At 42.6% G+C, this 19,105-nt stretch overlaps 1 protein-coding gene across 1 annotated transcript in view; it reads right to left on the reverse strand.

Moving 5' to 3' along the window:
• Positions 1–19,105, reverse strand: part of Msh3 (mutS homolog 3) — a 118,878-nt gene that overhangs the window by 25,884 nt on the left and 73,889 nt on the right. Inside the window, 2 exon segments of the mRNA XM_076926949.1 lie at positions 3,660–3,817; positions 17,696–17,807. Of these exon segments, the coding sequence (XP_076783064.1) occupies positions 3,660–3,817; positions 17,696–17,807 (270 nt within the window).

Raw genomic sequence — 19,105 nt, forward strand, 5'->3', positions numbered from 1 at the left:
TGAAGAAAAAACTTGATGCCATCTATCATGGGGTCTTTAGTGTGAGTATTTACAACTGAGAAGACACATGCTCACTGAGATGCTTTCTTTCTTCCCCTAAGGATGCACTGCATACATCCTTCACAGTTCGTGTCCAACAATATTTACTGAGCTCACCTAGACTGGATGAAAGAAGTGGCTCTCTGCTCAAAAGCAACCATGTGACATAACATAAGCCCGAGGCCCACTACCCTTTCAGGACAAGCACACTTGTGCCACACTAAATACTGTGAGGTCACAGAGACTAGGTGTGGATAGAATTAGGGTGTGGGCAGCACACCCATCATATTATCACTCGGGGCCAGGTATCATAAACACCCTGTCCACAAACATTTCACTGGCATCAACAGAGGCGATGATGAGAGATGACAATTGTTTGTTTGTCTCAAATGACTCTCTAACCACACTTGACAACTCATTGCTTTTCTCAAACTTAATTACCGAATCCAAGAAGCTGTATAAAGCTGAAACTTGCACTCAGACCTCAGGAAGACACACACAGATCTAATCTCAGTGCTGCTCTCAGATGCTAACGATCCTTGGAAACAGGCGACTCACTGATGAGTATATAAATCCCAATATACGGATTTAAAGACATCACTTAAAGCCAAATATAGATGTTGGCCAAAAATCTACTGTAAAAAAGACCTGCTAATGACTAAGGACATGTGACCTTATAATAATAGTCATGTGACCTTATAATAATCAAGGAAGAAGATCCCCAACCGTCTGTCTGGCTGCACTTTTCCCTCCGTTTACTTCCCACAGCACACTCATGAGCCACAGCAGAGACGCCATTGGTAATTATGGAATATACAAATTTAAGCTCACTGTTCCAGATGTCCAACATAACATAAAAACAAGAAGCTTTAAGTCTGGAGCCAAGCCTTATGCAAACATCTTATCCAGTTTAGCTTTAGTGTATTTCTCAATGGATGCAAAAAGGATTTTTGAGTAACAGTGATGAAATTTGAATAACCACTTACTTTTACTGGAAGAATTGCAATGCATACTAAGTAAAGATTACAAAGCACATGGTAATTCTCTAATTTGAGGCTGTTCTGACATGAACTTCTAAAGTGCCCGTGCTTCGGTAGCACCTCAGAGATTCCAGCTAGAAATCATAAAGACTGGGCTTGGAAAGTAGCAATCTAAACAAGTAGCTGTTAAGAAAGACCACAGAGAAATCATCCTACATCAGAACAGGAGGGAAAACTAGATCAAACCACACCCGAGCCTTGAATTTAGATTCTGCTGTCTGGGCAGGCAGGCCAAAAGAGGATGAAGAAGGAAGCAGCCTGGACAGGGCACTCTCTGAATCTTTTTGTAAACAAGCACAATGTATACATAGGGGAGGGGAATAACCTCCCCAGCATCAAAAACAACAAAAATCTACCAGATGGTACTTCATAGAAAGGAAATTAAAACAACAAAAATGAACACATTCCTACAAGCAATCTCAAGAACACACGTATTCTAATTTAACATTAAATTTGAGGACAAACTTCACATGCTGCTACTCCTAAACTGGCACAGCCTCCTGGGAGAACTTGAAAGATACATGTTCCTTATAACCCAGCAATTCTACCCCTCAAGACAGATGAAATGGGGAAAATTCACTTATGTGTAGTACAGGGTGTGTAAGTCAGTACCACAGGCATTTAGAAGCCGCTTCTGCTCAAAAGCATTCCTTCCTCACTCGGACCCACAATGTAACAGATGAAACCCTGGCATCTCTGCCTTCACTCTGTATCTAAGCAACTGAGATTCTCTGCCAAAGGAGCCTCCAGGAAAGCTACCACAGGAATGACATATGACACAGCGGCGGAGCTTACAGTAGGAACAATCATCACCTGCAAACCAGACAGGCATAACTTCTTCAAGCTGCCAAAACAGAAAATCAACCAGACCACACTTTCAGCAAGACCACTTCATTATGCAAACCTCTCCTGAGCCTCAACCCCTTTTCAGTTTAAACCTAAAGCTCAACTCAGTACTTAGAGGATGAGCATAGGGGTTCACACCCCGTATCTGCTTCTCTCCCCTCTCTGCCTTTCAGTGCTGGCTTGGGAAAGCCGAGCCTAAGCCACTGCATCTTCTGGAGCCAGAGCTTGTGCCCCACCACTTAAATGACACAGGTACCAACACTGTTTACATTTGTAAAACACTGAAATCATGCTAACTACCCTCCACGGAGTGTGTGCGCATGAATAAAACATAAGCAGAGGCCTAGAAATATATATATCCACACAGAAGGATTTATAAATATAACGAGTGGAGAAACCCGTTCAGAAGACTTGCTGGTCAGTCAGCTTAGCTTACCAAACCCCAGGTCCCACTGAAAAACCCCATCTCGAGGAAATGAGATGAACAGTTCCCAATTTGTAAAGAACATCTGAAGTTGACCTCTGGCTTCCATGTACATCTAAACATGGGGCATCCATCCACCCCTCCCCCACCCCACTCCGCTTCCTGTCACCTCTAGTCTGCAGGACTGTTTCAGCAGCAGCAAACAGTTTAATACCCTTCCGCCTCTTTCAATAGGTACTCAGATTCCCCACCCAGATGTGCACAGCACTGTTACCTCTGACAACTCATATTACTCTCACCAAGTCCTGGGCTCTCCTGGAGGGCCTGCCTTCAGTTTCTTACCTGTGTCTAATGCTGGTGCCTGCACATGCTACTGTGTTTGAAGGAGCCCTTCCTTCCTTCCTTCTTTCCTTCCTTCCTTCCTTCCTTCCTTCCTTCCTTCTTTCCTTCCTTCCTTCCTTTCCTCCCTCTGTCTGTCCTTCCTTCCTTCCTTCCTTCCTTCCTTCCTTCCTTCTTTGACTAACAAATGCACCCTTCAGAAAGGCCCTCAAAAGTCAAAAGATTCTTTCAATGTGCAGATTTTAAGGCACTGCAGTATCTTCTCAAGTTCATTAATACTGGTGATAGTAAATTCTGGTTTGATTCACAAGTGTTTCACCATGAAGTTGGACAGTAACAAACATGTTACATAGAGAGCTTGGTTAATACATGGTGTTATATTTACATCTTCAGTATTTACTCAAACATATCACACAAGAAGCACAGACTATTTAAGAACTGATAAACGGGTAAACTACAAATTCTTTTTAGTAAAACCAGGATACTCTGCTCCTATTGCTAAGAAAGCATGAAATGAAGTTTACATGCTGAAATTACTAAGCCCTGGCCAGTTATATACAATTTTTGAGAGCAAAAATAAATGTGAATTAACAATCATGCTTGGTACTTCTATCTTAACAGTGAAGAGGGAGCAGGTTTCAGCTCCCATGCTGGAAGGCACACCAGAACTTCTTTTCTCTGTTGAAGTATTGATTTCCATTTCTTCACAGCCTTCCAGCTAAGGTTGAGAGTAGATATTGATTCCCTCCTTAAGATTTTATTTATAGGACTCATTTAAAAAGTTCTTCAGGGAAATGACACCCTAGGCCTCTTCCATATCAACATATACAGTGGCAGGTGACTTCTGCTCCTGAACCGTGAGGGTTTTGAGTGTAAACCCATTCGTCCAAACATGTACACAAAAAGAGAATTTGTGTGACTGAGGCCTTGGGTTACATTGAGAGATACATTCAAAGAGAATGAGCACTTACCTTGTGAAAATGCCGTCCACAATCCCAATTGTGGCTTCCTCGGCAGGGACATAGGAGCCCATCTGAGCCATGACCGTAACCAGGGCAACCTGCTTTATGTAGGAGCTCTTCCCACCCATGTTTGGCCCGGTGATTATCATTACTCTCTCAGAGTCCTGCTGGAAACAAACAAACAAAAATCGGAATTTCACTTACTAAACCAGAAAGAAATTAGAATGGTTGGTTTTTATTTGGGGAGTGCAGACTGGGATAGGGGCTCACTATATAACCCAGGCGCCTTCAGCTTACTAGGTAGACCAGGCTGACCTCATATTTTAATCTCCTGCCTCCACCTGCCAAGAACTGGAATTACAGGAATCCAGTACCATGCCTGGCTCAGAAAGGTTTCTGTTTTGTTTTGATCTTCTTGTGGTATCTGCAATTCATCCCACAAATGGGACTTCATTATGCAAAGCATTACTTTGTGGCCTATTTACATATGTCATTGAATTAATCCATTTTCCATTCCTATAGCAAAGTAACTAGGGCTGGCTAATTTGTTTAAAGAAAGAGGTTCATTAAGGCTAAAGGTCTAGATATTCAAGAGCATGGTACTGACTTTCTCTCAGGCCTGGTAAAGGTTTCACAGTGGATGATATCAGAACGGCGGGAGTGAGTACGAGAGGGATTCATTTTGCTGACAGGAAGTGAGAGGCTAGGGCGGGGCCAGTCATGCTCTTTTTGTAAAGGATATTCTTATGGAAAAACAGCCCACTCCAGAAGACCTAATCCTTTCTGAGAGCAGCACCCTCGATGACTTAATCATCTCCAGTCAGCTCCATCTCATGTTGGGTGCGGGGTGATGACAAAAGATACAGATGTTTGTCAAGACTATGAAGAGGTGTCTGATTACAATACGGAAAATGACACTACTTCACACACACACACACACACACACACACACACACACACACGCGCACGCGCACGCGCACGCGCACGCGCACGCGCACACGCACACGCACACGCACGCATGCACAAATAAACATCAAACAAACAATACAGTAAAGAAAGAAAGCCGACCATGCTTCTCAATGTCAAATTATGCCAAAGATGAGAGAAGGGCTGGAATTCTTATTCTGGAAGAAAAACACTGCATACCATTTTGAAAAACTTGAATAATATCTGTTAAAGCTGAAAACAGACATAGCCAATCAACTCTCCTCCACTGAAAACAGACATAGCCAATCAACTCTCCTCCCATGTACACATGCTAAATGGAAATGAGGATGACATACAACAAAAGACACAGAGAAGACTGTTGGCAGCACTGCCTTGCCTCTTAAGACAGTCTTGAGTTGGAGTACATGTTTACTCATCCAAGAACATGTTAAACAGGACGCATCAAGCAGGAATGTGTGTAGCTGTAGGAGAAGGCCAGACACGCTACAGAGACCTGGGAGCCATGGAGGCGTTACAGGTGAGCCGCAGAGACAGGTGTCCTTAAACGATCGCAGGAAAACGGTTAACTGTATGAAAATAGCCGTGACCCCAAATCTCAGGAAACGGAATCTGGGTGGATGAAAGAATGAATCGTGAAAAGCAAGCCAGCTACTTTTAGAACAAAACGTAGGAGGAAGGTGGAGAATGTGTTCCTTTGTGGAAGCATAAAACAAGTCTGCCCAGGTCAGACGTAATTGTGTGGTGTGTACCAAAACATAAGTAAGAGACTGCTCACAACTGCCTTAAACTGGAAACTGCTCAAATGTTTATCAACAGATAAAGTATGATACAGCTGCTCAGAGACAGCTATGACAAGGGAGAAGACAAAGATATAAATCGTCAGAGGGAAGCTGTTAAATCACCAAACAAAACATGAAAAAGCAGTCGAATTACATAACTCCTACCTCCTAACAGCACCGAGGTAGTGGGGGACAGGCAACGGATATAAATAGCCTATTTGTAGCAAAAGAAAACACAAGATCTAAAAGCATATTAGCAGGAAGGTGTAATCAGAGGCATTATGCAGGAGATCTGCAAGCTATTCCTAACATTTATCTGAAATACTAGCTGGTAAATAGCCAAGCAAAATGAAATCTGTATGGTGCAGAGACAGCTGTATTCCTGTGTTTACTGCAGCAAGATTCAAAACATCCAAGAAATGGAAACAGTATGTCAATATCAGAGGGCCTATCGACAGACAAAAAGGCAAAGGAAATGTGATACCTACATCCAATGGAATATTATTCAGTCATAAAGTAGGTGATAAATTCTGTTATTTGTGGCCAAATAAATAAAACTAAAGACCACTATACTAATGAGCCAGGTACATGATCTAATTCATATGAAATATAATACTCTTGCTCTCCTTCAGGATATGGAGCCAGAAGCTGAAAGAGCAGGGATAATGGAGTGGGGGGAGTTATGAGTGGGCTCTAAACTGTAGTTTAGTTGTCTGTTGCTGCTGCACAGCAGGATGACCACAGAAACGGATGTGTTCTATGTGTTTCAAGAAGCTAGAAAGGCAGAATGCACTTACTGTGTCAGTATCTGTTCTTCTAAATTCTAACATCTATTTCCAGTATTTAATTGTGTGCACCAGGGAACATTTTGATACTTGCAAAGTCAAAAATAGCAAGAAGGACTGAAGTGTGTGGAAGCTTGTTTGCAACCAGCCTTGTACCTGGCCTTTCTGACCATCTTGCTTATTTCCTGATCCTAACAACCAGTTTCAGACAGCATTTGGCTGTTTTGGTTTGAGGTTGGGCTGTAGTCTTCCATCTTGAGATGCAGCTGAAGGGGCAAATGGACGCAGCTAGAGGACAGACAGACAGACAGTGCTTTGCTTTAATGTCTGATCTGAGTGTGATGAACAGCACTGGACAGAAAAGAAAGCTCAAAATGAAAACTTCACTCCATGGAGACAGTGGGTGAATTCCTGAGCGTCTTCCAACCCAAGCTTCCAGAAAACAATCCTTCAAGGTTAGCGATCTAACATCTCTGGCACAGTGCTCCCAAGTACCCATGTAGAAGACTAACCAAGAACAGGCTGTGTGGTCATCTACAGATTATCATCAAGATCACATCAGTAACCTCCCTCGGAATCCCATTCAATACAGCTGTGAACCAGCAGTTTACAGGGGAGCAATTCTTTAACATAGTTGAAATTTTTAAACTCTTCAATCATTTTCACTAAGGCATGATCCTAAGTATAGTAGTTTGAGTACCCTTGGTCCAGGGAATGGCACTGTAAGGAGGTGTGGCCTTGTTGAAGTAGGTGTGGCCTTTTTGGAGGAAATGTGTCACTGTGGGAATGGGCATAGGGAGCTTCCTCCTAGCTGCCTGAGGATGACAGTCTTCTCCTGTTTGCCTTTGGAACAAGATGAGAACTCTCATCTCCTCTAGCGCCATGCCTGCCTAGATGTTGCCATGCTTCCCACCATGTTGATAATGGAATAAACCTCAGAACCTGTAAGCCAGCCACAATTAAATGTTATCATTTGTAAGAGTTGCCTTGGTCATGGTGTCTCTTCACAGCAATGGAAACCCTAACTAAGACACTAAGTGAATAAGGGATTATTTATGCATGTATAAGCCAAACTAGTTGTTGAAATTTTAAAACAACTGTTAAATTGCCATTGACCAAACAAGATCTCTTTTTGTGGTCTTCTGGACCTCCACAAGTTCTCCTTGGATATAATAGGGTTGCCAGGTCAAATAGAGGACATTAATAAAATCTGTATTTCTGATAAATAGCAAATGACATTTTGGCATAAAAACAAATCACACATAGACATTTTATTCTAAAAAGAATATCTGAAAATTGTTTATCTGAAATTCAAACTTATCTGCTATCCTATACTTTTACTCTGGTAACCTAATTCTAGGATATCACAAAGTCCAGTAAGCCAGTGGGGGGGGGGGGAGTGCTAGACCCCAGTCTAGAGCCAAGCATGAGTTCTGGCTGACTGCGACTGTAAGTTAGCCCTGTCCCAAATTCCAACGTGTAGAACCAGCTGTGGTCCCCTTGGAGGGTTGGCCTGTGTGCCCCTATGTGTACTTCTAGCCACAGGCAGGCACCACAAAACTCCCACAGGGCTCCCAAGGTGGAATGAGAGCTGGTTATCCAGGTAGTGGCCACTGTGTCTTAGTGCCATCAACCTTGCAAAGCCATGGTGGCTGTTATTGCTTCTTAGTATCACTCCGCAGCACTGGGCACCCAAGCAGTGGTCAGGCATACATACCAGCTGAGCCTGGCTGGGCCACCAGAGAGATGGGATGGACAGAGTGCCTGGGAGGCAGGCTTCCTTCCCATTTGTATTTAGAAAATTACTAGAAGCTGCCTTCCATCGCCTAACATCAGCTTATTTTTAGTTACTTAACTAAAAGCTCAAAGCCCCTAATCTACAGTCTTCACCCAATACAGGATGCCATTCTACATGAGGATCTCCACCATCATTCAGGTAAGGAGCCTGACATCCAGGCCTGAATCAGTAGAACAATATGTGGTCAGCAAGTACAAAGTCCTAGATTTGATCAACTGCCAACAAGAGAGGAGAAGGAAACTGAGAGCTGAGACGATGTTTACAACTGATCTGAGGATCGGATCACACACAGTCTCAACCCACAGAACCTGCTCCCATCTGCCTTACCTGCAGGGTTAGATTTATTAACACAGTAAATGGTTTCAAAAGAAACTATTTCCTCACTGAGGACCTTGACACTCGGTGAGTAGGGGGGGGGGAATCTGAGTCATTTCCCAGATGCCCCCTTCTCTGCAGCTTTCCCGGATTCTGAAGCACTGCTGCATAATCATTTATAACAGCGTGTTAGAAACATTTTGTTTTAAGGGACAGCTAGGGTCCATTCATACTGTTTAATACAATAGCATGACTAAAAATTATCCTATGATTTTTTTTTTGAAAATGTAAGGAATTGCCTGTTATCATTAAATTTAAAATTCAGACTATAAAGTATGAGACAGTCACAGCTATGTTTTAGAAAGATAAATAAAGGCCGAAGTGGTGGCACATCCTAGTGGTCTACAGAGAGAGTTCCAGAGCAGACAGGGCTACAGAGAGAAACCCTGACTCAAAAAACCAAAATGAATAAATAAATAGGACAAAAATATTAAAAGGTAAATAAAAGGCCAAAATGTGCAAAACATTTCCTAATTCTACCATGTGAGGTCCTGCAAAAAGAGTATCATCCATACAATGAGAACTACATAGATGAGGCTGAAGCTGTCTAGTAGGCTGCAAAGCCTTATCTACAGGAATCTGACATACAGAAGGGGAATCCATCATTGCTCATCGGAGTACTTTCCATTGAAACAAAGTATCTTTGGTTCAGCTATTATTTACATAAGGTATCAAAAGACCAAAACATTTCCTATCACTGGGATGAACAGGAATGGTAAAAAAAAAAAAAAATAGTCTTGCAAATCAATTGCAATTAGAGGCTGAGAAGAAGGTAACAACACTTCAAACTATTTTTTAAAAGAATAAATACGAATCAAGCATAGGCCCATGTGCCAGCAAAGGTGGTTTCTGCAAGAGAGTTTGCACAACGTGATATGTTTTCTGGGCCCCAGTTTTCTCCCCTTAAATTAAAGACAGGTAAATTAAATGCTTTCAACCTAAATTTAGTCATAGGACATAGATAATTAGAACCAGAGCAGAGGTTCTATACTGTACCCAAAGATTCACCTGCATACCTGGGAGAGAGAGGCTGGGCAAGCCATTTATAGCAGTTCTTTGGGTAGAGAGGCACCAAGGAGACTGGACACACTGCAGCACTTACTATGGAAGAGAATGTTCCGGGACACCCCTGTATTTGAGGAGCTCAGATAAAATCTAGCTTTTCAACTCACTAAACTCAACTACTTACAGGTGACCAATAGCATATTCTCATTTTTTTTTAAAGAAAAATATGTTTAAGATTTATTTTATGTATATGAGTTGTTTTGCTTGCATGCTTATATCCTTACCACTTATGTGCCTTGTGCCTGTGGAGATCAGAACAGAGTAATAGATTCCCCACAACTGGAGTTCTGGATGGCTGTGAGCCACCAGGTGGGTTCTGGGAACTGAACCCAGGTCTTCTGCAAGTGCAGGAAGTGTTCTTAATAGCTGAGTCATCTCTCCAGACCCAAGTGGCACTTTCCTAATCAAGGCTAAAGGATATCGAATAAGAGGCATTATAATCACCAGCAGGAAGCACGGCAGTGATGAGTCACTGTGCACTGACACATAAGCACTTCCTGTGTCCACCTCTGCTGCTGCTCTGTAGGCAGCTGCAGTGGCTCTTGGCAAGCTGGAAACTGTTCCTTTACCACAGTCCATTCTCCATGCGACACACAAAGTGACAGTCTTAACAACTAACACATGACATGTTTGGTTTTTTGTTTTGGTTTTTTTTTTTTTTTCCACAAAAAGCTGTCACTTCCACACTCTCAGAGCACTGAAAATGTGTCCCAGTGTCACAATTAAGTCTGACCTGCCTTTCTTTTTCCTCCCCCCACCCCTTCTTCTTTCTTCTTCCTTTCACTCTGTGCCCCACTGCACTCTCTTAGCTTATAAATAACAAACATTTATTTCCCCATTCTGGATGCAGAGAAGCCCAGGATCAGGGTTCTGGCACAGCTGAGATCTAGTGAGGATCTCTGCATATGTGCGCATATGCCAACTTCCGGCTGGGTGCTCACAAGGATAAAGGGATACATGAAGCCTCTTGGGCCCTTTTTTTTTTTTTTTTTTTTTTTTTTTGGTTTTTTTCAAGACAGGGTTTCTCTGTGTAGTCCTGGCTGTCCTGGAACTCACTCTGTAGACCAGGCTGGCCTCGAACTCAGAAATCTGCCTGCCTCTGCCTCCCAAGTGCTGGGATTAAAGGCGTGTGCCACCACCGCCCCTGCTCTTGGGCCCTTTCTTAAGGGCACTAATTCTATCCAGGAGGATCTTCCCTTGCTCTTCAGTGACCAGCCAGGAGGTTGGCTGTAAGATTACTCCTGCCTTAAAGCCTTTCCACAGGTCTGAGCAGGGCAGACCTCCCTTAACCAGGCTGTGTGTTGAACCCCTCTTGTCATTCACGGTCACATTTTCGTTTCCTCTCTGAAATTACCTTATCTGGACTGCTTGTTATTACCATCTCACTGCTAGAAAGTTCCCATGATAGATGTTTGATAGTCAAATGTGTTACAAAGGAGATATCTACCATATTTACATTTTAAAAGTAATGTCTGTGTTACTTATAAAAATTGGGAAGACATGAGTCCTTTTCTCCCATCCCAAGATGACAGAGTAAAGAAGACAAGGACTAAGGACTACAACATCCATTTAATGTGCTCATCTACCTTCCGGTTAGCATTGGTATCTGAGATAGCACACATCACAGGCTTCCAGTTACATTCATAACACACCTTAAATCTGCCCAGAAGAGCAGAAGGAGGAGTGAGCATTCCCTAAGAGAACAGTCAGTAGCCATTGTTAGCAAAAGCAAACATCCTAACAGGATAGAACGAAGCCAAAACTTGGCGAGAACTCTGTACCCATGGAAGGTGACTGAGGTGAATGGGGGTGTATATGATGGTGAGAACTCTGTCTGTACCCATGGAAGGTGACTGAGGTGAATGGGGGTGTATATGATGGTGAGAACTCTGTCTGTACCCATGAGGTGAATGGGGTGTACATGACTGGACTGTCAGACACCCAGCATGATGTCAGGTCCTGAGGAAGTCTCAAGAAACTATAGAGAGATGAGGGAATGAATTAAAGAATGAACAGAAGCAAACAAAATATGCAAGTGCCATACTAGGAGGCCTGAGCTATTGGTGGACAGAGTGCTACCTAACATGGTGGATGGTAGGGGCCATTGGAAACCAAGGCTTCACCCACACTTGCACAGAGATGGAAAGACTGTGAGATTCCTTTGCAGGAGAGGGACCTCTATCAAGAGTCTGGCTTCAGCATGAATGGCATTTATCTGAACAAAGTTCAGAATTCAAGACTCATACTGTAGACTAGAACCTGAAATACCCAAGTACCCACAACATTAAACACTACCTTCTCTGGGAAAGATGAACAACCCACAGCATAAGAGTCACAAAGGACTGGGAGACAGCTTAGTTGGTGAGTGCTGTGTCAGCTGGAGGGCCTAAGTGTGGCTCCCTACAACTCACATATAACACCAGGCAAAGTGGAACATGCCTGTAACTCCAGAGACAGGCAGCCAAGCTCAGTCAGCAAGCTCCAGATTCATCGAGAGAGCCTGTCTAACAAAATCAGGTAGAGAATGACTGAGGAAGCCACTCGATGTCAATGCTCTGCCTTCCACACCTACCCGCATACACACATGTGCATTTGTATCTAACATGCATGTACACACACACACAAGTTCATATGCATCATCTCATTTAGTTCTCATGATAGTTTCATAGGGGGAGGGTCTTATGGTATAGTGTATCCTGACCTCAACTCTGCAGTCCTTCTGCCTCCATCTCTTGATGCAAGCATGACAGGTGTGTGGCATGATCCCTATGCTCCCATGTTACAGGTGAAGTACAAAGGTCTGGGGAGCTAAGAAGCTTGCCCAGTAGCTCAGAGATAGCAGTGAAACTGCTGATAGCTATCTCACAAGGGACTTCTGCTCAATGGCAGGTACAGGCACTGTAAAATCAGGGGAGAGGCTTTAGCCTGGGGTCCTAGACTGCCACTGGGTACACTAGAAGACAGGAACTCATAGCAGCCCCAAAGTCAACAGTAGAAAAGAATCCAGAACTGTCACATGTTCATTTCTAAGACCCAGGTAAGAGCTAATTCTCTGTAAACCATGGTTCCGTCCTTGACAGGCACAGATACTAAAATCCATCTTTAAAGAACGTGGTAGAACTATTTTTATAGTAGCTGAGGGCCAGCAGGGAAAATGTCAGTTTTAAAGTGCTTTGTTCCCTGAAAATGTCAATGGCAAGTTATAGACAAAGACTTCCTCTGCACAAGGTCTCAGTCAAGTCTCTGCACTCTTAAGACAGGTGAATGTGGGGGGTGGGGGGGGGCAGTGAAGCTCACCCCGGAGATGCCAGGGCAGTGGTCTAATCCTGTCTGATCCTGGATCCCACCCATCTCCCACTCAGTGGGGTAGTGGATGCAAGGCTGGTGGTACCCAGCTCTTCACTTACAGATAAGAAAGCCAAGGTCCAGTGATGGGCAGCCTATCTCAGGAGATGGTAAAATAATGGTAGATCTGAATTTGGATTTTTTTATCTGCTATCGACACACAGGCCCTATGCCTACATAAGAAAACAGGATATGTGGGAGGAATTTTAGGACGGAAAGACATACTACCATGGACAACTTGCTTCTGGCTAAAGGAATGATGAAGGCTCTGTGAAGTAGGAAATAACATTTGGGGTCTTGGAGAATGAACAAGAGTTCAGTTGATGGTCAAATGTTAGAGACAGGAAGAGAAAGAAGCACTCAGGGCAGACTGCAAGCAGCACAGGTGATATTAAGAAGAGAAAATCAACATCAGTTAGAGATGGCTGTGTGGTTAAGAGGTTTGTTGTTCTTTCAGGGGACCTAAGTTCAGTTCCAGCACCCACATCTGGTGGTGCACAGCCACCTAGAACTCTGCTCCAGGGGATCTGATGTCCTCTTTTGTTCCCTGGGAGCACCCCCTGGGAGCACCCATATACACAGCTGCACTCACACAGAAACTCATGCATGTACATTAAAGTTAATAAATACATCTTTATCAAGACAGCATCAAACAACTGTCTTCTCACTGTTCAGGAACAGGAGAGGAGAACGACACAGAATAAAGTCTCAGAAAACAAGGTAAGTACCATGCATACAACCCTTGGGGTTAAGAGATGGCCCAGTGGTTAGTGTCCCTTCAGCTCTTGCAGAGAACCTGAGTTCAGTTCCCAGCCACAGCCATTCCAGATCTAGAGGAGCTGATGAGTTCTTCTGGTCTCCACAAGCACTCACACTCATGTGCACATACTCACACATACACATATGTGCACACATACAATTAAAAATGCATCTCTAAATGCCCTTCACTTTCATTCTTCGGTTCATTTATCTAATTACCATGCTGTATAAAACACACACACACACACACACACACACACACACAGTGGTAATATTTGTATAATCTAACCAGGAAACGAAGTTAAGCTTAAAACTCAGACATTTTAGGTTAGGCATTATTGTATATGGTAACTAGGGATAAAGTCAATAACTACAGTTGATTCAACTGATGTTACATTTAATCTGTATGTAGTCAAAGCAAGCACTACTAGGCATCTAAAATGACTTGTAAAGGGAGGGAAGAGGAAACTGGGAAGTTGGCCCTCGTCCTTGCCAGCTTCAAACATTCTTATATACAGAGAAGTATGTGTCACTACACACCATAAACAGTCCTGAGGACTGAAGAGCCTCCGGGTACTTCTCGACCTGGACCCTAGTACTTGCCTCTAGGGCACCTGGGCAGTGGATGTCCCACAACCTAGAGAGACCCACAGTTCAGGGGCTTCCTGGAGATCCTCTTTGCACACTAAACGCATTTTCTCTCCTACCCAACCTGTACTTCCTAAAGCAACACAGTTGAGTTTATATCACTTACCTCTAAACCAAAATACAAGAACAACTTGCATTGCTTTCAAAGCCCACCCACCAGATAGCTTTTTGGGTCAATAAGCAAAATAGTCACAGGACAGTCCATAATAATATGACTGCCCCAAGCAATGTGTCCTGGTTTTTCACAGGGCCATGAGGATATAAGGAACCAACTCCTTAACCTTCAAGGGACAGCCACAGCCCTTGGGGCCAACACCTGCCAGGCCAGAGCTAACTCTGCCTTCTCTGTTTTATTCCAGTGTGGGGTTAAACTGGTATCATTTCCTATGTTTTCCAGGCAGTAAGCATGGCTAAAAAGCACCACTTGCCCTAAAATATGCCCATGTTTCCAGAAATTGTCTAAGATTCAACTTAGATAGCCTTGACATGGCTTTCCTAGTCTGAGAATTAGTTTATCACAAGTATGAAGAGGTGTTACACTTTAGTATCTCATTTTTCTTATATTCCTTCAGTGTAATACTCTGTAAACTAAGAAATCCCCAATCCTGAAAAACTAACATCCTCTGGAAGAAAAGGGAGAGAAATTTAAAGTGAGATATGGAGACTGCTGAGGGCATCTCAATTAATCTTCAGTAACACATGTGAGTAGGAGCCAGTTGTGTATCAGCAGCATGCTGTGGACACTGGGGTAACACCTACACAGGATGGACGGGCGTGTACACTCCCTGTCCTTGTCAAACAGAAACCCTTTGGAAAGCACACCAAAAAGAACAACTGTGGCTTACTAGGGTAAGTACAAAGCGGGAAAGACACCCAGGGCGGTAGGTGTGAGGTGTGGGACCGATCATCAGAGCATTCAGGAGGGAAGGCTTCAAGCCAGGCGGCATCTAAAAGGGAGAAACAGCGGAGCTTGAAATGGCGAAGTGGCCTGTGGGCGTGTGGGAGGCAGGAGGGGTGAGATGGGAAGGAGGACATTCTCTGCAGAGGGATGCCATCTGCCAAGCAAAGACAGTTCCAGGAGGACTGTAAGAGTCCCAAACAGCTGGGACACACAGGAGTGCTAGCAGGAGCAAGGCGTGGCAGGTTAGCAGAGGCTACAGGAGAAGGTGAATGGAGGCAGTTAGGCTAGAGGAGACAGATGAAAGGACAAAGTGGGGACAGAAAAGATTCCTACAACTGGGAGAGGGAGAGTGAGAAGGAGTTGCTGTCCTCATGAGAACATAATGATTTCATTAACACAGAGCCCAGGAAAGCTAACATACTTTAGATGTAAGAAAGATGGATTTTCAAAATGTAATTATCGGAAGTAACAATGCTACCTAACTTTGAGGACTTTTCTGTCAAGATACATTTTAGACAGAATTTTACACAGTAAGTTCTTTCTCTACACTATCCCTGTATATAAATTTATACCCTGAGAAACAGAATGCACTTCACCATAGCAACAGTCTACATCAACTCCTACTCAAGTTAGGAAAAGCATATGTAAAAGAAACGAATATTCTGGAACATTCTAAGCTGCCTAACTAGGAAAAAATACTCCATTTATTTTGTAAAGATCTAAATATATGAGTTGTTGATTAAACGGCTTCTTTAATTCTTCAAATTTGACTTATTAAGACTATAATAGATTATTTTTAAGAGGAAAACACAAACATAAAAAAGAGAGAGAGCCGGGCGGTGGTGGCGCACGCCTTTAATCCCAGCACTTGGGAGGCAGAGGCAGGCGAATTTCTGAGTTGGAGGCCAGCCTGGTCTACAGAGTGAGTTCCAGGATAGCCAGGGCTATACAGAGAAACCCTGTCTCGAAAAAAAAAAACAAACAGAGAGAGACAGAGACAGAGACAGAGACAGAGAGAAAGACAGAGAGAGAGAGAGAGAGAGAGAGAGAGAGAGAGAGAGAGAGAGAGAGAAATAAGATAGCAATGCCAAGGACAGCATCCTTGGGTCAAGTGGACGGCAAGCCATTGACTATTACAACTATATCACTCTCTCTAGAGAAGATACACTCTATTGCTATGGAAAATAAAATCACAGATCTTATTCTCACATTGACTTCTCCTTAATGACAATTAAATTAAGATTAGTATTAGTTAACTTATATGACAATTGACACATACACATCTGGTGAAAGTGAACAAATTTACAGATGTTGTGTCTCTAGTTGCTATGGTCTAAATGCCTATGCTTCTCCCCAGTTCTCATGGAAGGAACTCTAAATCCACAATGACAGTGTCAAGGGTCTTTAGGATGTGACTAACATACAGGGACGGAGAGAGACTTCCACTTCTCCCACCCAGTGAGGACATAACAAAAGGTGCCACACAAAAGCACAAAACCAGCTCCCACTTAGTATGAACACCCTGTCTTAAATTCCATCTCCAGAGTCATGTAAGATAACTCCTGATGTTTGTAACCACGCCATCTGTGGCCCTTCAATGAAACAGTCTGAAAGGCCCAACACACAGATTAGCAACTACTAACAAACCATGTATGACATGATAGGGAACATGACAGTAGACAACACTCAAAAGCTTTTCATCTTACTCCACACACATATGGCTGGTCAAATTGACCATGTCAGAGGTCCCTGCTCCAGGTCCAAATGGAATGTTGCTACTGTCTCAGCACCAGGCTAACTTCTGACTGCTCTCCTACATCTCAGTTCTCCCACTGACTTAAAAACCTCTCTAATACTTTGTACCTAACCACTCTGTGTGACACTTCTGTCATGCATGGGCTGCTCTCTGGTATCTAACCACTCTGTGTGACACTTCTATCCTGCACAGGCTGCTATTTTGCTGTACTTTTCCATTCAGGGTCCACAAGTTTTTGTTACTTTAGGGCCCTCCTACAGCTGCCTTCATTGCAGGCATTCACAGATCTCAATTACCATCCTTGAAGTCATCCTCCACAAGAAACCCCACTGACATTTTAGACAATTTCAATAATCCTGTGGACGACTCTAACTTTTCTTACCCAACCTGGTTTCATGCTCTCCTTCCCAAAGCCCTGTGCTCTACTTTCTAAATCTTGCTGTCACTGTCAATACCAACAGCTCTGAAATCTTGCTTTACTATGGAGGCTAATGTAGGAACATCAGTGTCCTATAAGAGAAGTCCAGCCTAGATCAGCTGAACACTTAGATGCTTTCAGAGCATTTTAAAATAGCGCTCTGTTTTATAGAACATGCTACTGCTGCATGCTAATGGAAATTTGAAAAGGCATTGTATAATTCCAACTTCATTAACATATTTGTGAATATGAAGTATTTTTATGGGTAACATACAAGAAGTAAGATAATTATCTTTAGTTCCTAATTCTTTGCATCTACGGAGATTTTACCACAACTGGTGAACATAAAACTGTCTGGGATTGGTCCACTTAAAGCTGAAGGATAAAACCAGACATGAAAATATTTGATTCAAGGTTGAAATCAATGTCCTTACCACTCCCCGGGCTTGGGTGTCACGTGGTACTTACTGATAAGCTCGTGCTATTGGGCACAAACTGATCGTGCTCGCCCAGCAGCACATCAATCATAGGGTGCCTTCCATTTTTTATGATGATTTTCTTTTCTTCTTGTAGAGTTGGCCTGAAAAAATAAGTTTCATCAACTTGTAGACACGAAAGGAGCTTTTTTAAAAGAACCACTGACTAGTGTGACATAATGATACACCTTAAATCTCAGCACAAGGTAGGCAGAGGCAGGAAGACTTCTGTGAGCTGAAGCCACCCTGGATATACTGACACAGCAGGAAAACCTTCAGTACCCAATAGGGAAGACAGACAACAGAGCCTTAAATCTCAAGAGCACATAATCCAAATAAGGGCTGAGACTAAGAGTTAAACTCATCATCCACTAGTCAGAAACCAGGGACCAGCAGCACACGGAAGGACAAGCCTCAGCAAGCCTTATGAAGTCTATCTTCATGTGATTTCAGTTTTCATTTGTCTGTCATTATCTGATCACTGGCACATCACTCCATAGTCATGTAAAGCTATTTCCAGATTAAATTATTTTAACACAAGTGGCACTGGATTTGGGTTAAGAGACTGAAAATTCCAACGTTTTTACAAATGTGCTTCTGTAGTATCTTTTACTTTTGTTACAAAACATAAATTGCTGCCATGTTATTCTTTGGTTTTAAGTCTTTATATCTTATCAGTTTTAAACCTTTTTTTTTTAGATTTATTTATGTGTATGAATATGTGCCATGTGAGGGAGGGCCTGGGATTGTAGATGATACAAGCAGCCATGTGGGTGCTGGGAAATCAACCCCGGTCCTCTGTAAGAGCACCTGGTGCTCCAAACCACTGAGCAATCTCACCAGCACGTCTTTTCCATTTCTAAATACAGCTTTATTCTACCTATCAAACCCACATAGGTCAGAGCGCTTCCTTAGATGAGACAGTTAAGTCAGTTTGATGTCTCCCTCCTAGTCTTCATCTGCACAATCATGCTCACACACGCATGGCACTGGTTGTACTCTATTTGAAATATTTCAATACACAGCCCCACAAACACTTTAGCTCAATAGCTTAGTTAATAATCATTACACATAAAAATATATTTCACTATCTACTACCTGAGTCTAATGGATCCTTGTTTTTAATTTTTTAAAATATATTTTAATGATAACTTTATACAAGTGAGACTAATAAAATAATTTTAAAATATCAATCTCAGAACAAATAATTATTATTTTAAATATTATTAAATCTTAATGTTTAATATTATTTGTATAATAATAGCTATTATTATAATTATTATAATTATTATTATTATTATATAATGAGGCCATGGCCTCATTCATGTTAGGCAAGTTTTCTATCACTGCTATATAATTTAACTGAAATGGCAAACCAGATTTTATTCATTTTTTTCTTGGT

This window comes from Arvicanthis niloticus, chromosome 29 (genome assembly GCF_011762505.2).
Source record: "Arvicanthis niloticus isolate mArvNil1 chromosome 29, mArvNil1.pat.X, whole genome shotgun sequence".
In the NCBI taxonomy this organism is placed as follows: Eukaryota; Metazoa; Chordata; class Mammalia; order Rodentia; family Muridae; genus Arvicanthis; species Arvicanthis niloticus.